Here is an 18,193-nt window from a genome sequence, read left to right on the forward strand (position 1 = left end):
GACGCATACTAGTACACCCGCACGCGCAGCGCCTCTACATTAGGGCATCGGTACGTTGATCGGCACACCGTTGTGCAGCCAGATATTCACACATATTCTGTAAATTAAACACCTTCCCTAGCAAAGGCAGTTGCCTCCTGTAATCACATGAAAAAACCAATTCCTGAACTGTATACGCAAACCACACCACTTAAAAAACTGCCCCCCCCCCCCTCCACCCCCGCCCCACCCCCTCAAAAAAAAAAAAAGAAAGCAAGATGTACTAGATGGGGGGCCTACCCTTCGTGTCTTCTGGCCGGTTCATAGAATTCCTGGCTGGAAAACTGAACATTTCTCGAATAACACTTGCGCAGAGAGGTTCTGCAAATCCCCTACAACAGCTGATCACTAGCAACCCCGCTGCTTTGGGCAGAAAGTGCAATCGCAGTGTGCCCCACTGCGACTGGGATTTCGCACTGAAGGAATAATGCTTGCCATACTTTGGTTTTACGCCTTACGCTAAAAACTTCGGTCAATATTGATTTCTTATGAACTGAATTACCTCCCGTAACTCTTCTTTTGCACTTAAATACTAACTTAACTTATATTTCCTACAAGCACCGGCTCCAGGGACACGAAGTCACTGCAGCACTCGGCCGTAAGCCGAAATATGGATCTCTTTAGCACTAGTGTTGAGTTGCACGGGCTTCATGGACCTTACTTACTTTATTGCACTCTAGAAACTAAGAATATAGAGCTGCATTCATTACGGCAGTGGTTCTCAAATGGGGGTCCGCGGACTCCAGGGGGTCCGACATTTGAGGGGTCCGCCAAGCCTCGCTCAAAGCTACACCCCCCCTCCCGCCATATTTTTCTCGATTTTGCTAACTAGCACTTTCTTGCAATGCAAAAAGGTGGCTTCGCCACATTACGTGTACACTTAGTTTCTCCGCGTAGCACATATTTTAACATCTGCTTTTTGCACAGCACACCAGCTATGAGAACAAAAGAAACAGACACAGAAAAGGCAGACTTATAGATTCAAGAGCAAATTGTTCTGCATTATGACGCGCATCGTCATTAACGTCAAGCAGAAAAGGCGGGAATCGGATAAGTGTGTGGGCGACGTAAGCTGCAAGTACAAATTGTTTGACATTACGACACCGATCAAAATATGCTCCATCGTGGGGTCCCCCGTCACTTTCGCAAGCCCCAGAGGGGTCCCCGGGGCAGTAATGGTTGAGAACCACTGCATTATGGCAATGCTGTCAGGGCAAACCTTTCAGTTCTCAATCGACTCCCGACGACCAGTCGGCCAACCGGTTTTGTAGCAACACAGCGTAAAAAAGACCAAGGACGAGACGGAGACGATTACCGACTAATGGATTACCAACTAGCCGGAACCCTCATGCTTTTCGGTTTTGTAGGCGTCTTTGGTTGGCATAGTGTGACAACACGGTCTGCCAACTCGAAAGTCGGCTAATGTGTTGGCATTTTACCGATCAGCGCTGGCATCGTGTCGTCGTCGTCGTGTCAACCTAGTGTGACTGCACCTTAACGAGAAACATGGTGATAGAGTTTTTAAATATGGAGGAACACGATAGCATTAAGTGTGCTGCAGGATGCGCTAATTAACCAAAGGTGCCGCCACAACACGCTGACAATGAGCAGACGACGCTTCTCTTCACCAGAAAAAAGCTGTTCAATAGGTGAATTCTGCTCCATGATGCACATGGGAGGATCGATGGCGTGGGTGTGTTCAGATGGTGGTGTCCAAAAACATGCAGGAAAGGGTGGGAAGGTGGCAACAAACTTTGCAACGAAAGTATGAGCTGTCTGCTGCACGTAAAAAGGTTGAATTTGGCACAGATGACATTGACCCCTAACCTAATGACTGCACTTGTTCATTTAGTGTGCTTAGAACGCCTTTCGGGACCCCTTTAAAGGCCAACTGCACTCAAATTTCACCTCGACCAAATTTATTTTTAATGCGTAGTAAGCACCCCCAAATCAGCTGGGACACGAGTGGTAGCCCCGTGAAACGCTTCGTTAATCAGTCAGAAGCATTTAAGAAAGCTCCGCCGCAGACCACGCTGCACCTGCCGGCGGATCGCGTAAATAGCCATGATGCGCCTGTGACGTTCCAGCCGACGGGGGCTTCTTCCTCTGGCCAGCCACGCAGCTGAGAACCGGTCGAGCTCTGCTGCGCGCGCTTCACCGATGTGGTGCCCTGTGTGCGCGTAGAGCTTGCAGGCAGATTTTCTTCCGAGCTGATGATCGTCTGGCCGCTCGCTGGACGGCTGCAACGTCACTACAATGGTTTCAGTTTCAGTTTCAGCTCTCCTTGGTTTCAGTTTCAAAATCGCCGATTTTGTTGGCCGCTTGCAGCGTCCGCGTGCGTATTTCTGCTGTTCTATTTTGCACGTTGCTTTCTTTTTAAGCAGACTATACGAAAATAGGGCTTTCAAGAGGTCAAAGTTTTGAGCGCAGTTGGCCTTTAAGGACAATGTCAGACGGCAGACACCCACCGTGAGGGCCCTGGGCGTGTGGCCCAGGTGCTTGCAGGCATTGCTGGCAATGGCTGCCGCATCGTTGTTCCTCAGCTGGGCCAGGTAGCAGTCCACCATGCCTGCAATGGAGGCACGCAGGCGTGAACAAAAACACTATTCCGAGTATGGATACGGAGAAGAACAGAAATGCATTACAGTGAGCTGTCTGTCAAGTCACTTTCAAATGTGCACCACATGTCTGCACTACATAAAATGAAGGCCCAGAAAGGCCCTGTCTTTCAATTTGCTCGTCGTGGACCCTTCCGCCGCCACTGACTTAGTCCACAGCGTCCATGACGTACACATACGTTCTGCATGGCTCATTCAAAAATGTGCACCGAACGCACATGCCATGCGAGGGAGAATCCCACTGCCCACTACTTCCTAAGAAGCTCATCACACTTAATTAACGCTAGCTGTTTTTTTTCCCCCCGTCTTCCCGCACGTTACCTACATTCCATGGCGACAAAACCACTCCCCCCCCATGGCTATGGCCACTGTGCTGTAGCATTGAGCTTGGCTCGCTGTTTGCATATACTACTAATGCAACAATGGAAGTTCCTCATCCGGAAATCTGCATTACTGCATCGGGCCTCTGTACATATGGCAGGTATGCCGCCTCTTGCACCTTCAAGAAGCCTTCTTCGCCCACCTCTTGCGACCTCCACTGTGTGGTGATAACCTTTGCAGGGCTGGAAGCCGTGGTGTGCATCAAGGTCACTTTCAGGAATGCCGCATTTTTTTTTGGCTGTGGCTAGTGTTCCGTCCAGACGGAACAGAGCACTGCGGGTTATCCTCCCATCCAGACAGAATACAATTGAGAGCTTAGAGTTTTGTCCAGATGGAGCCGGCGTGAAATTTGTACAGTTCCGTTCAGACGAAAGCAAAACTGGCTGATTAGACGCCATGTTCAGTCTTCAGATTTGGTGTAGAGGTTGCGCCTCCGATAGTGACACTTTTGTACCGGGTTTGATTCCCCCCGGACATACTTTTTCTTTCTTTTCTTTTCTTTTTTTTGCGTGGTTGTGCCAGCATTTTGTAACAGCTAACTTCGCACCCCCTTTACTATAGACATGGTGAGAGCAGTCGGTCTTGATTTTGCACTCAACCTGCCGCTCCGCTACCGCTCACTAGAGCCAAGGCCGACATATCTATCGCCAGAGTTCCGATCATCTGTAGTTCGTAATGGTGATTACTAATTAACGGCTATTCTGGCTAGTCAACGAGCGCAAGCAGTTAGTTCGGCTGGGTAAATATCAAGAAAGACTGTTCTCGCTACTTGTTGTGAAGCGGGCGTGGTTGAGCTTGGCGGTTCGTTTGACGGCCGATCATCTGTAATCTTGGACAGTGATTAATCAAATGTGACTCTGGCTAGTCAATGAGCAGAGCGGTTTGACCGGTTGGGTAAAAATCTACAAAACTCAAGTAAGACGACCGGACTAACTCTAACACCGTCAAACGGAACTCCAAGCCGCTACCTCCACCACGCCCGCTTCACAACAAGCAGCGAGAGCAGCCTTTCTTGATATTTACCCAGCCGAACGAACCGCTTGCGCTCGTTGACTAGCCAGAATAACCGTTAATTAGTAATCACTATAACTATAACAATCAGAATTACCGTTAATTAATAATCAGCCGGTTTTGCTTTCGTCTGGACGGAACTGTACAAATTTCACGCCGGCTCCGTCTGGATGGAACCGTCTGGACGGAAGGATAACCTGCAGCGCTCCGTTCAGTCTGGACAGAAATTTAGCACTTGTACATCGTTCCGTCTGGACGGAACGCTAGCCACAGCCTTTTTTTTAATCTGCTGTCGCCCTTTCTTTCCCTTTTCACATTTCTTTCTCTCCTTTATGCCTAATTCATTTCTCTTTCGCTCGTTCCATCTGCCTCAAGCTCCAAAGAGAAGAGAAACTGCCCCCTTTGCATCAATGTCATTTTTTCAAAAATGCAGAACATTCGAGGGCAGACTGGGGTGGTGGACCTTATGATTCTGCATACACTACAAGCCCGGAATCGAAAGGCAGCTAGCCCTCACTGAAGAGAAGCAAACATGCGGCTCGACGTTATATTGTTATATATAATCGATAAATAAATAGTCTATAAATCTAATAGTCGATAAATAAATAGTTAAATAAATAGTCGACTATATTGTTACATGTTTATAATGTGACAAAAAAATTAACTAGCATGTACACACCATGATTTCTAACAAGAAAAAAATAACACCAATACTAAACAACACCGTGGGGTCACCCCTAGAAAAACCCAGGAGTTTTTAAAGGGCTGATATGATCAGCGAAACATGACGACAACAATGAGTAATGATACGTGTACAGGTGCTGTCATAAGTAAGTGGAACAAGCATGTGTGAATATCACAAAATATTTGTCTTACTAAGGCTTTATGACAGCCATTACTGGTTTATAGGGAGCTTCCTCGATTAGGGAGGACTCGTTTAAATGCGCACCAATGCAGCCAGGCAGTTTCTGGAAGAAGGAATTCTTGTACATTTAAGAGACCGTGTTCCAATTTTGACTGCACCTGTACATCATCATCGCCATCAGACTTTTTTTTTTGTCAATGCTGACAATGACAATTCCGATAAACTATCATATGGGCGCCGTCTTTGAAAAAGGTTTCTAGGTCATGCCACAAGTCACCACAAAAAATTCAATACACAATTAGCGTACAAGTGTGACTGAATTATCGTAGAACAATAAGAAATAAAATTGCATTCCCCAGCTCTCTGATGTAAAAAATTTCAGTCTCACTCGAGGGGTAATAAGCTTGTGCATTGAGCTCTTTGTGGCCTCTGCACTTTTGTTAGCATGGCATGAAAATAGAAACAAAGACCGCAAATATGTACGCACAGATTTTTGCTTCGAGTTGGGTATACGGCACATCCTGCGACACAACCGCAGAATCCCTTTGGCTCCGTCAAACGAACCCACTCCGCTTCAAGAGTGCCCGATCGCTGCCTCTACTCACCCTTGTAGGCCTCGTGTCGGTAAGGGGCCACCTTGAAGACCTCGCTGAAGTGGGCAATGGCCTCGTGCAGCTTCCTCAGCTCCAGGAGAACAGTGCCCTTCAGGAGCAGGGCCTCCACATGCCGAGGGTTCAGGGTGCACGCCTGGGCAGCAAGGTTTTCCCATTCCATTCATTTCACTTCAACAGTACACCTCTACACAACTTCCAGGTCAGAATTTCGCAACTGACTCCCGACTACTGTAGGTGAACGATAGCAACGACTCTTTCCACAAATCAAAAGCACTACGGAAGTGCGTCAGAAATTATTCATAGCCTCTTGACCTGTGAATGATGTGCTCAGGTTTTCAAATGCAAATGACGATTTAATAATAATAAAATTAAGCCTGCCAATCAATGCATCCTTAACAAGTCCCAAGAAATTCAATACTGTGAAGGAAATGTTCCGTTGACGTGGAAATCTTGGCACGCTTTAGCGTCTTTATGAGTGCATACGCGATGTGTGAGGCTAGACAGAATGGGTTCCATAGCGTGGGGTTTCCTAGACAGACTGTGAGAGACAAAATACTACGAGTTTGGTTCATTGCCTCAATTACAATGCCAATTTTAATGCAAACATAGAGAAATTACTAGTGCCGATGATATGAAAAGGGAGATGAAGTAGTGGCAATTCACAGCCACCTTGTCCTCAATCCTAGATGTCACAAAAGGCTGCTTGTGCGACCCGCGGCCATCAACCAAAACCACTGCCAAAAAACGTGGCTGTAATTGTAGTGCTGCGTCCAGTTCAGTCTGACCACACCACCTGAATGTGAACATTGAGTGAACACTGCAATAACTCTGTTTTCAGTATATTACGTTACGTCCTTTCTGCACTGCGTAGCAAGAAATCGGAAATTTTTCCTTATTATTCATTTGGGGGAGGGGGGGGGGGGTAAAAAATGATGTTCTGTTCTGTTAAATACAATGTCCTTTAGGCCAAAATGGAGATTGGCAAGTTAGCAACGGCTATTCCTTTTGAATAAGACAATGCTATAGTAATTTCCTCTTTGCGGTCCCTTTAAAGTGGCCATGGCGACAAAATGCAACTTTACTTAATATGGAAAAACTATGTTTCAGTACCTCACTCAGCTACATTCCAGCCCCAAAAGATGGTATTTTAATAATAATAAAAAGAAATGCAAGGAGTATCGAAGGACCTTCAAATTTTGCGCTACAGTTACGTGTTATGGGCAGGAGTGACATCATATGAACCAGCACTAAAAACATAATTTTCCTTGCGTTAACTGGGCATTAGCATTTCAGTGCCATAGAAACTAGAGGCACCCCTACAATCGTACAGTCACGTGCATTAGTGATGAGTTAGGTCGGCAGCCACCAATTGCACAAACAAGATCCTGCAACATCACAGAAAGCTGCCGGAAAGTAGCGGGGGACTCGTCACTGCTTCATCTGTTTTTCCCAAATACACTGGAACACTGATAATGCGGCTTTCAAGGGACCGCATGAAAGTGTTGTATGACCGGGGTGATGCATGATCAGGGTACGGGCAATTGCCGCCATAGTAGACGGTTTAACACGAGACCTTAGCTGGGAACGTATTTAACCCTTTCAGGGTCACAAACGTACGTACATGTACGTCATCGCTTGTATGTTGAAAAAGCACCTTCTCTTGCTTGGCATGTGCTGCCACACTGCGGAAATGCATCAAATTATTTTGTTGCTCCGATGACTCTTCTTTTTATTTTTTTATGATTTACTTCAGCGGCGCGCCGGATATCTCTTGCGCATCCGGTAACGAGGGGGTGCGCTGAATATCAATATCGCCCACCTAAGGCCCCTTACACCCACCGGGCGCCTCTCGCTTCTTGCACCTGCCACAGATCAAGGGCGCCTGCGAAACTGATGAGGCTCTTTCCTCGTTTTTTTTTTTTGTATTTTATAGGAGTGGTGCGCCGTCTATCGCTCGCGCATCCGGCCGCGCGCCCGCGCGCAGCGGCTGGTTTTGGTATCGTCCTCCGGGCGCTTCCCGCTTTTTGCGCCCGCAAAACTGATGTCTGTCTGTTTTAGATTCACTCAAAAGGTGCCGGCTTGTTACTCTCTCGTTTTTATTTAGAATTCTTCTTGTGTTACTCATGAATAAACCACATCTATGTAACAACACAAACGATTTTTTTTGTCACTTTATGGTGACCCTAAAATATTTACGATAATTTTTTTTCGAAATAGATTCATCAGAAGAATTTAAATCAGCAATAAACAAAATCGACCCTGGGGGATCGCATTTGGCGAAAACATTCGACCCTCAAAGGGTTAAACTGCTATATTTAGCGCACTTTTGCTTCCGTAGTAGACAGTCTCACACGACACCTGGGCTGAGAACGTATTTAACTCTTTCGGGACCGCCGAAAAAAGTGATGAAAAACGGAGGTCTCGGTACAAATTTTTTATTACATAAAGCAAAGGCACCAACCTGCCTTAGCATGTACCAAAATGCAGCTAATTATATGTTCTTTGACATACAATACTAAGTTTAACCTAAACACTGACGATAGAACCATGAAAAAATCTGAAAGTAAGAACTTCGTAAAAACAACCACAGAAAAAGAGAAAAAAGCGTAAATATAAAAATATTAGAAAAGAATAAAATTATTTCAGGATATACAAAATCTAACACAATGCTTTGTTTCTTCAGCGCGAAAGTTTGATGTGGCTGGGTGTAACTGGTTTTTTGTTTTGTGTGTGATCTCTTTGGCACTAGGGCCATGGCTACGTCGTTGCCAAGGTACACGCCTGGCTCTTGTCTCGGCGAAAATTTGATCCGTTTCTGCGCTGGTGGCAGGAGGTCACCACCATAGGTAGTTAACACCCTAGCGAATAAATATAAATCAGCCAGAACATATTTCGAGCGCACAAAGCTACTCCAGAGCCAATTGAAACCGAAACCAACACCCACCTTTGAGCGCGATTTGATGTTCCAAGCTGATCGACACCCGAATCCTCACTCGAGCTGAAATCCGATCTCTAAAGCCGCATTCCGACTCTTCACTGCCACTCTCATCGTTAAAATCCACAGTAGAAGGCAAAGATATGCGAGACAAGATGAAGCGGATTTCTTATCGCGCTCGCGCGAGTATGACGCCATGTTTGTTTACATTCGAAACCACTGCCCGTCAGAATAAAATATCTGATGTGTTGCCGCCTGGCGATAAAAAAAGAAACTTCACAAAAGAGAAAATTTCAAACTATCTCCTAGATGTCGCTGGGCGTTCCATCGAGCGAAAATTTGTATTCTGCAGGCTTGCGAAACCATCGATCATATGTGATCGATAGCCTATGGAGCGGTCCCGAAAGAGTTAAACTACTATGTTTACACACTATCACGTAATTTGCAAAGACCTAAAAGACACCTATTTTGTGCCACCCTCCCCCCCAGCCGTGCACCGCATGCAACACGACCCTTCCATGCTGTCCGGCGCTAGACCACGAGCTCTGCACCTCGCGCACGTGAGACAAGGTGGGAACGCCAATGCATCCGAGCAAATAGAGAGGAGAAAAGGCGAGAGTATGAAATTGCCAAGGCCGGGAGTAGACCAGAGGAGGTGGCAACAAACTTGCAACAAAAGGGGAAGTGAAACAAACTACAGTAAACAAACTACAGTACGAGGCGGTGATGGAAAAAAAAAAGGGGACAAGAAATGAGCTAAGCGACAGCGCAGCTTTGAAAGACACTGATAAGTAGAGATCGGGTGGTAAGAGCAGCAAAGGCCAGGGGCGACAGAGCGAGCGAGCCAGCGAGAGAGAGAGAGAGAGATAGAGATATATAACTTAATTTGGCTCAAAGCATGTGAAAGGATTAGGGCACAGTGGGCACGTCACTGAGGGTCACATGGGGAGGTTGAAACAACAAACGGGGGAGCGCCATAAAGGGAAGAAACTCAAATCAAGAGGAGGAGGAAAGCAGGAGTTTGGTCATCGCTGTGTGGTATTGCATATGTGTTTTCACGTTCATGGGCTCCATGCGAGCTTCAAATTGGCAGTTCGCGAGCCACCTTGACTTTCACTTCTCACAATAGGCGCGTTGGCGTTCTGCTGCCACCAGTGGCTGTCGACGGTTAAGCTCCCACCTGCTTGCTTGAGTCTGTTCAGCAAGTGGCTGAGCTCACCGAAGACTGTTTACCTTTGCACATCAAGCAGCACCAAACGGGGTTAACAAATGAAAGTTGGGACAAGGCGGCCAAGTGGCGTCAAAGGTGGTAAAAATGCCGGTTTATCCCCGCCAGCATGCGCTATATGAAGCACACCGCATGAACCCAAGTGTTGCATGGCCGAGGTTTTTAATGTATTGTTTCTGTGGGGAGTTTGCTGGGACCGCACCGATCTGTCCCAAAAAAAAGGTCGGCGTAAAGCCACAGGTTGTATAATTGGGGTTCCACTCTATCACCATTACCTGTTTGAAGTTTGAGATAAACTTCGTATCATTGATCATTCATTCCACGTATCATTCATTCCACGAACATCACGCAACTGGAACGGCCTTCCGGCAGCAACTGCGACCATCGTAAGCAATGACGCTTTCTGATCAGTTATCACCAATCAAAACCACTCCAATAACTATGAATGATTATTTTCTCTTGTGTTGGCTTGATCATTCTCGTAAAAGCAATGTTGGCTTCTTCTTGTAGTTATTGACCCTTTGTGCACAGAACTTGTGAACTTTTTTTATTGTGTGTTCTCGTGCAACTCCTCCTTTTTGTATGTTTGCTTGATATGCAATGTAAGCTGTACTTGTTCGTGTATCCTAGAACCCACTCCCCTCTATAATGCTTCGGCCCTGAGGGTACCTGTAAATAAATAAATAAATAAATAAATTTGTTATGGGGACAAACCAGTCTTTCTAATGAACCAAACCCGTACTATTTTGTCTTCATGGCCCCCCCTTTAAGAAACAGAATAACGTCGTTTGGTGTGACGGGGATGGTGTTTCACTTCACTTAAAGGAGAGAAGACGGATCACAGCGAAGCCAGCTTTGGCTGCCTGCAACCAGCAACCCAGATATACCAGCAGATTAGCTCTACACCAAAGTGCCTTTAGAAAACCGGCGACTTCCACATAAATTCCAAAAGAGAAAAGATGGGTAATTAGCTCACAACGTGAGCAGGAGGCCTCTGCAATTCACTCTTACTTTTTCTACCTTCCGATGTTGTTTTGTTCGTTCTGCTGGGTTGAAGAGCAAGGTGACTTTAAAAAGTTAAAGAAAAAAAAAACAGAAATGAAATGCACTGGAGTCGCGCATCGTTACGCTCTAGGGAAGCACAATCGCAGAGAATTATGTGCCCTAGGTCTAAAAAGCGGAGCTATTTGCTAGATCAAATTTTCTCCTGCCAAAAAAAAGGTAGCTACAGCAGAATCTCGTTGATACGATCCTGCATAATGCTTTTTTGGCCTAATACGTTTGTCTTTTCGTTCCCAGCCAATGTCCCTTACAAAAATGCATTTTTGTGTGTTTGTTTGACACGATCACATTTTTGCCGAAAATCGGCTAATACGACCCCAAAAGTGGACCTTGACCAGATTTCCAGAACTCTTAATGTTCATTCTTCGGCATAGTAGCTCAAACCACACTCACACAAGGAACGATCTGCATGTTGCAGTGACGCGGAGGCCGGGGCAGCGCCACTTTTGCGGCAAAAACATCGCTGCGAGGCGGGGCCACTCCGTTCAATGATGCTAACACGTCGGGCAATGCAGTGCACCATCTAGCAAAACGTATCGTAATCAAGGAAGGTGCGCAATACTGTTGGCAGGTGCGACTTGCTTTACCAACTTCTTGCCATGCTCCATGCTTCTCGTGTTGTTCTTTGCTCTCTTTCCGCCTTGTTGCTGTGTGCAGTGGTGCTGCCAGGCTTGTGGCAATGTTGGAGAAACGCAAGGCTCTCAGTTTAGAAGAAAAAGTGGGAGTTGTACGGAAATTTGGAGAAAACCCAAGGAAGAAGCGCATGGACTTGGCACGCGAGCTCGGTTTGCCAGTGTCACCGCTCTACTGTCGTTCAGCAAGAGGAATTGCAAAAGAAGCTGCTGCAAGTTCTTGGCCTTGGTGTGAAACAAACTCGAGGTGTGAAACCTGAGCAAACGGAAAACATTCTGCTTGTATGGTTCAAGGAAGTTAGGGCGGCAGGGGTGAACGTCGACGGGTCAGTACAACACGAAAAAGTTGACAACGTCGCACTCTTCTTGGACATTGAAGACTTCCAAGCGTCTGGTGGCTGGCTTCACCAATTTAATTAAGGCATGTCACAAATTGTCGTACAAAACAGTGTCCGGCAAAGCAAAAAATACCGGCAGCTTCTTTTTATACGTTTCAGAAGTCTTTGGCCCATGACTTTGTGCAGCATAAATTGACCAGCTACTTCAATGTTGCTCCATAAAAGTGAGTTGCTGAAGAAGAGTGCATATTCTCCTCCTTTTTGACGCCTCTTTAAATAATACAATTTTCGCATACAGTAAAATCTCGATGATACAAATCTCGCGGGACCGCGAAAAATATTCGTATCATCCAAAATTCGTATGAACCAACACAGACCAAACAATTGAGCGCTAAAAAAAAAGTTTTCGTTGATTTCTTTTCTTACTTTCGCATGAAGAAATCCGTGACGTTTTTCTGCTTTTTTTTAACCTCCACGTCGCCGAGCGGTTTTTTCCAGACCTTCGTCTCCTCACTTGTGGTGCGCAAGCTCACTACAGGAGCGTTCTTGCGCGATTCATGCGTGTCGGCGTTGCGTGTGCCCGCGTCAGCGATTCCGCGCCCGCGACCTCGGTCAGAAAATGACGAGTGACGTCGATTTTCAGTCTCGGACTCGCTGCGTACTCCCCGAGAAGCAGTCCGGCATTCGATTTTGCCATGTATCCCTATGGCTTCGGGGGAATCCTCGTATCTGCGGTGAGTCCGAGACTAAATCGAAGAGCCCCAGTGGGAGGAGCCTGACGACTTGCGCCAATGGGAAGGCGTGCGCCTTATGGCGGCAGTTTCGAAGCGCTCGAGACAGTTGGCTGGCTCCTGGCTGTCTCCCGAGGCTTAGCACCCGGCCAGAAATTTCATGGGCGCTTTCACTAGTGGTGAGAATGATTTTTTATGCCGTTTTCGCCCGCATTATTAACTCATTTCACGCACAAGAAACTTCGTGTGTACTTTGAGTGGCATTCTAAAGAGCGGTTAGAAACAGTCGCTCGAGCGCCCTGCACCGCTTCGCGACCGAAGCCGCAGCCATGTTGCCGCGGCCGGCCGCGCCCCGCGAAGTGTACAGGTTGTTTCGTGGCGGCGTCAGCGGGCCTGTGGAGTGCGCGGCGCGTTTTCGTGAGCAGAAAACAACAGCCCGCCGTTCCTAGAGAAAGAGCGACAAAGAGGGGAGAGAGAGCTCGTACGTCGCCGTCGCTTGCTCGCTCGGCGGTCGGGCGCCTCGCCGGCTCGTTTGTATCATCCGCCTGCCCGCGACAGGTCCGTTCGTAAGAGCTGAAATTTTTCCCATTGCAAACAATGCAATTTTTCCCAGACTTATCAGAAATTCTTATCATCCCGAAATTCGTATCATCCAGAATCATATCATCAAGATGCCACTGTAATACGTTTTATTTTACAGTTCCCGTGAAAAACGTATCAACAAGATTTCACTGCACTATATCAAGCATGAGCATCTGGCAGCAGCATGGCTTCACAACCGTCGTTATTAGAAAGGCCACACCAATCAAAATGTCAAAAGCGAAAGGCAGCATGGAGTGGAGTGCTCGCACCTTCTGGGAGAAGTAGATGGCCCGGTTGCCTTTCTTGGTGGCGTAGCACAGGTAGGCCATCACGATCCAGGGCTCTGGACTCTTGTCATTCACTGCCATCAGCTGGGAGGACAGCCTGCGCGCGCACACACACCGAAGTATAGGCTCTTCTCACCGCCAGCCTCCAGAGAGGGAAGCACACTGGACTGGCAAGATCTGCCTACACCTTCCCCTGAACACGTCCAGAAGCTGTGCACTTGAGCTGCATCGGCATATTGCCGTGAACAATACCCCTGGATTACTTTTGTGTTTTGTTGACAGCATCTTACCGCACCCAAATATCTTACTTAAGTTAGAAATGAGAAGTGTGTTTCCGTTTCTTTTTTTTTGTATCCACATGGCCATCTAATTTTATAGGAAGAGTGTATCGCCTGTCACCACTAAAATGGAATATTAGTCTTTCATCCCCAATGTTCTGGACCTGATTCGATGGTTCTTGAAGGACTGATGCTGAAGTATAAATCCTTCCAAGGCAAACATCATGGCATTCGATTTGCCAACGCCAGTCTGCGCCCGTCATTTTGCTGACTGCTTCTACACCGCTTATATTTTCTCTGAGTTTTTGTGGAGCGCACGTTCGCTCTGTTAAAAATTATTCATCCAAGAACCCTGAGTCATCCTCGGCTGCGTGACAATATAATCACGACAGAATTACACTTTTAACGTGTCCTTTATTAAGCCCAATTACTGCGATTACGCGTTTTTGCAACTATACGCCACCACAAGTTTGTAGGTTGCATGTTTTGTAGCCCTACCTGTCACTCCATTAACAATGGGCAAGCTTAAGACAGCAGGTCAAGAAATAAAACATTAAAAGGTTAAAAGTACAGTCGACGTAAGCTTCCCCTGAAGAATACAAAAACTGGCTCGAAGCACACATTTGACAGCTGGTGAGTCAAACTTGCCTGATATGCTCTGCCACACCACAATGGTGAAAGAAAAAGTTGACAACAGGACGACAGTGCAGCCGAATGCCTCTGGCTGCCATATAGAGGGTGTTTTACGAAGATTAGGTAGAGCATTAAAATGACAAAGCATAAACTTTTCCAGCAACAAAGAATTGTACCAGTCATTCGGGATATAGCGTCGACCACTTCACACTCATTTTGCATGTTGCTCACTTCACAAATTAGTCAAAATAAAACAATGAACTTCTTAATGAGCGAGTCTAGACAAACACCTTTCAGATTACAAGCTTGCTTCGAATCTGGCCAAGCAACTGCTACTGTGAGCGGGTGCATAATTGTACTCACAACAGATGAACCTCTAGATATAAGCAAACTTGTTTTTGCGTTTTATTGACCCCTTTGTTAGAACTATTCATTAACTTACTATTCACATCTACAAACTTAGCTCTACAACAGCAACAAGCCCCTTCGAAAGGCCTCAGCCAACCTGCCTCACATTGAGGCTTCCATTGCAAAACAAAAAAGAAGTTTGTCACTCTGTCTTAAGGGATCCCGGGACGTGGCAAGTAAAACTATTTTCGTTAATTATGAACCAAATTTAGTCAAATTAGGAGATTTTATATAGCTAACTAACCTAACAACAAAACGTAAATCAGTTTAAAAACATCTTCTATACTTTTTGAGTTATCAGACTAATTACCTTCACAGAGCTGTCCCAAGATTGATTAACTAATTAGACAAGAACTCAACAAGGATTTTATGTCAGCATCACCAGGAAGGTCTATTCTGTGCAAGGAAGCTATTTGATTCTTGCTTGATTCCCTTTAGATATCCAAAAAGAAAGACAGAAGTTCCACTTTCTTTTTGACATGAAACTATTTCTGATTTCGAAAGGAAGGTGAAACTTCTCTTGTCCTTTCTTCATGCCTAAAGGAAGGATGTAATGCAATAATTGAATAGCTTTCTTGCACAGAATAGACCTTCCTGGTGACGCTGACGTAAAATTCTTGTTGACTCCTTGCCTAAGTAGTTACTTATGCTGAATGCAAGTATCAGGTAATTAGTCTTCTAACTTAAAAAGTATAGAAGGTATCCTTGAACAGATTTTAGTTTTGTTGTTAGAATGGTTAGCTACATAAATGCTCCTAATTTGATTAAATTTGGTCCATAAATAAAAAAATAATTTTATTTGCCACGTTCCCCCTTATACTCTATTCAAATGATAGTTTTATGCTATATAGCAGCGTCAACTGCTCTGACAGCTGCATAACATCTATCCAAATTTTTACCAGTACAGTTCAACCTGGATGTAACGAACCTCTATAAAACGAATTCCTGGATTTAACAAAGTTTTTCGGTTCCCCATTGCCAGCCTCATTGAAACCCATGTGTTTGCCACTTCTACGTAACGAAGGCGTTGCGACGGTTAACCGGGATGTAATGAATTGGCTACGCTGATGAACCATTGTTTTTTGAACTTTTTCTAAAAAATCGGCCAGAGAAATGCACTAATTTAGCGAACTTTGCCCGCACTTTTTCTGAAAAATCAGCCGAAGAAATGCACTAATTTAGCAAACTTCTTCCGCACTGCAAACTACCGTGCGTTTCCACTTTCAGTGCAGTGTTGCTTAGGTGCTAGGCCCGCCTGTAGGCATGTATGTGCCAGTCTACACTGCTATCTAAAATGCCAGTTCTACGGGGAGGAGTTCTGTTTCGAGAAAACGAAAAAAGAGTGTCTTTCCAAGACAAGCTTGCAATTTTAATTAAATGCCATCTCTGCCGTCGGAACATTGCCTCTGGTACAATATCCCAGCTAGCATCCTGTCAACAATTTTGAGCATGGAAAAGAGCATCAAGTGTGCGAAAAGGTGCCCTTTCAGCATACGTTTGGCTCTTGAAACGAGTTAAGGCACCGAAAAGTGTCAAAAGGCATAAGTTACGCTTGCGAATAAGGGGGCAAGTGACCTTGATTCTTAGGAGTGCCGTGTAGTGACTAAGTTTGTGGGAAAGCAGCGGGCGCAAATCACGCAGTTTTCACTGTGGAATAAATCCTCAAATCGGGAGTTCACGGTCACTGATGTCTAGCATCTTGGTTTTGTTTCTGCTTCATTTACGCAAACCTTAACTTGAAACCTGCATGCAACGAAAAATTGCGAATTTTTGTCAATTTCACTATATCCAGGTCGAACTGTAGCACTTGGCTAGTGGCAATGCCAGCTCGAGGCGCAGTCGTGTCAGTGTAATGCAAGCCTCCTCACGTCTCAAGCTCCTTGATCTTCTTGTCCTTGGCGAGCAGGGCTGCGTAGATGTCCATTCCCCTGAGCAGGTGGGGGTCCAGAACGTGCACCTGCACATGCACACACACGTTGCAACATCCCACATACAGAAGACCAAACGGTGAAGGCACCCATTTCCATAACAAAGACTTTTTACGTGAAGCATGTATGGCTAGGGTTCCTCGTATTTTTCATCTACGTGAGCGAAAACTCTCGAGGCTCTACGAGTCTTTGAAGCGCAAGGTGTTCCGTAGCACAAGGCACTGGGAAATGAACGTCCTCCCAGTGTGTGTGCTATTAGAACACGGTCACCACCTAAGTCGCATGTTGTTCAGAACATGATTTGGACTTGAAACTTATACGTCTCATCGCTTCCGTGTTTGGAACTTGTATTAGTATTGTTGAACACTGAATTGGATGATGTTCATTAATACGCACTGTACAGGACAAAGAAAAGTGACTGCAGACATTGCCGAACAGTACGGGTGCTGCTGCCACCAACTGTGTAACCGTTTCTCATTTTAAAAGCTGCCACTTGAGACTGCAGAGAACAAACCCTGCTCAATGGTCGTCCCAACACCTCAACAACCATTTTCCGCCATCCTAGTCCACACGTACCACCCAACAGATACAAAGTCCCAATGAAGTTCTCTTCTTTTCCATTTTCCAGTTACAGCGCTCCATCTATTCACTTCAGTCGTTTATGCACATACCATATTTATTAAATTATAAGACGGTCACGATTATAAGGCGAGGGTGCAGTTAGCAGAGTCACAGAAATCATCATCATCACACACACACACACACACCAAGCTTCGAATATAAGGCGGGGTTATGACTTTGAGACTACAAATTGTGGAAAAAAAACCTCGCCTTATAGTCGAATTGATACGGTATATGTGCAGTAGTGCGTGTTACAAATCCAGGCTGTTGCATGTCCCTTGCCCCTCCCCCTTCTCACCCTTTCCAGAGTGGTAGCAGCGTTGGCATAGTCCCCCGAGTGGTAGTAGGCCTCCCCGAGGGACACGAGGATGTCCACGTTGTCCGCAAGCTGGGGCTGCACCAGTGCACATCCAAAACGGGATCGGGGCTTGCACTCGGGGCGACCCGAAAGTGCAACAAGAGCAGCACTGCCTCGCCGGAGCACGAATTAGACAAGCGCACACGGATGCAAGGCGACTGCTTTCTCACCCTGGACTCGAGCTGCTTGAAGTTGGCAATGCTCGAAGCGTATTCGCGGGTGTGCAGGTGGGCACTGGCCTTGATCCACTGGCCAAGCCTGCACAGTGCAGCGCATGTAACCAGACAGTGCGCGCATTTCAAAGTGCAAGACACGAAAAGGCCTACCACTTGTGCTGGCAAAAAACAAGGTAGGAATATCATTGCACTGATTTCACGTATGGTACCGGTGCTGTCTAGTCCTCAGTGAGGCCCACGGCCAAGACTTAATTCTCCTCGTGAAAAAAAGCACGGAAAAGACGGCGACACAGAATAAGAACAAACAGGACAATGCATTTATGTGTGATGTACAGCCGTGAGCTAAAGTAAACGGACCACGGGAGCGGTGGCCAAAACTAATCGCTGCGCCGTCTAGTTGCGCGGCGCCTGTTGTCGAGACCGCGCACAGCGCAGGCGCGGCCTAGCAGTACAGCACACATGCCGCTA

General features: G+C 46.2%; 1 protein-coding gene across 1 annotated transcript in view; it reads right to left on the reverse strand.

Moving 5' to 3' along the window:
- Nucleotides 1-18,193, reverse strand: part of Apc7 (anaphase-promoting complex subunit 7) — a 48,055-nt gene that overhangs the window by 9,098 nt on the left and 20,764 nt on the right. The window contains exons 7-12 of the mRNA XM_077679319.1: nt 17,720-17,807; nt 17,490-17,585; nt 16,511-16,599; nt 13,306-13,420; nt 5,520-5,661; nt 2,508-2,608 (exon numbers count right to left, since the gene is read on the reverse strand). Of these exons, the coding sequence (XP_077535445.1) occupies nt 2,508-2,608; nt 5,520-5,661; nt 13,306-13,420; nt 16,511-16,599; nt 17,490-17,585; nt 17,720-17,807 (631 nt within the window). The remainder of the gene's footprint in view (nt 1-2,507; nt 2,609-5,519; nt 5,662-13,305; nt 13,421-16,510; nt 16,600-17,489; nt 17,586-17,719; nt 17,808-18,193) is intronic.

This window comes from Haemaphysalis longicornis, unplaced genomic scaffold, assembly GCF_048455015.1.
Source record: "Haemaphysalis longicornis isolate Haplotype H1 unplaced genomic scaffold, Haemaphysalis longicornis Haplotype H1 scaffold_7, whole genome shotgun sequence".
In the NCBI taxonomy this organism is placed as follows: Eukaryota; Metazoa; Arthropoda; class Arachnida; order Ixodida; family Ixodidae; genus Haemaphysalis; species Haemaphysalis longicornis.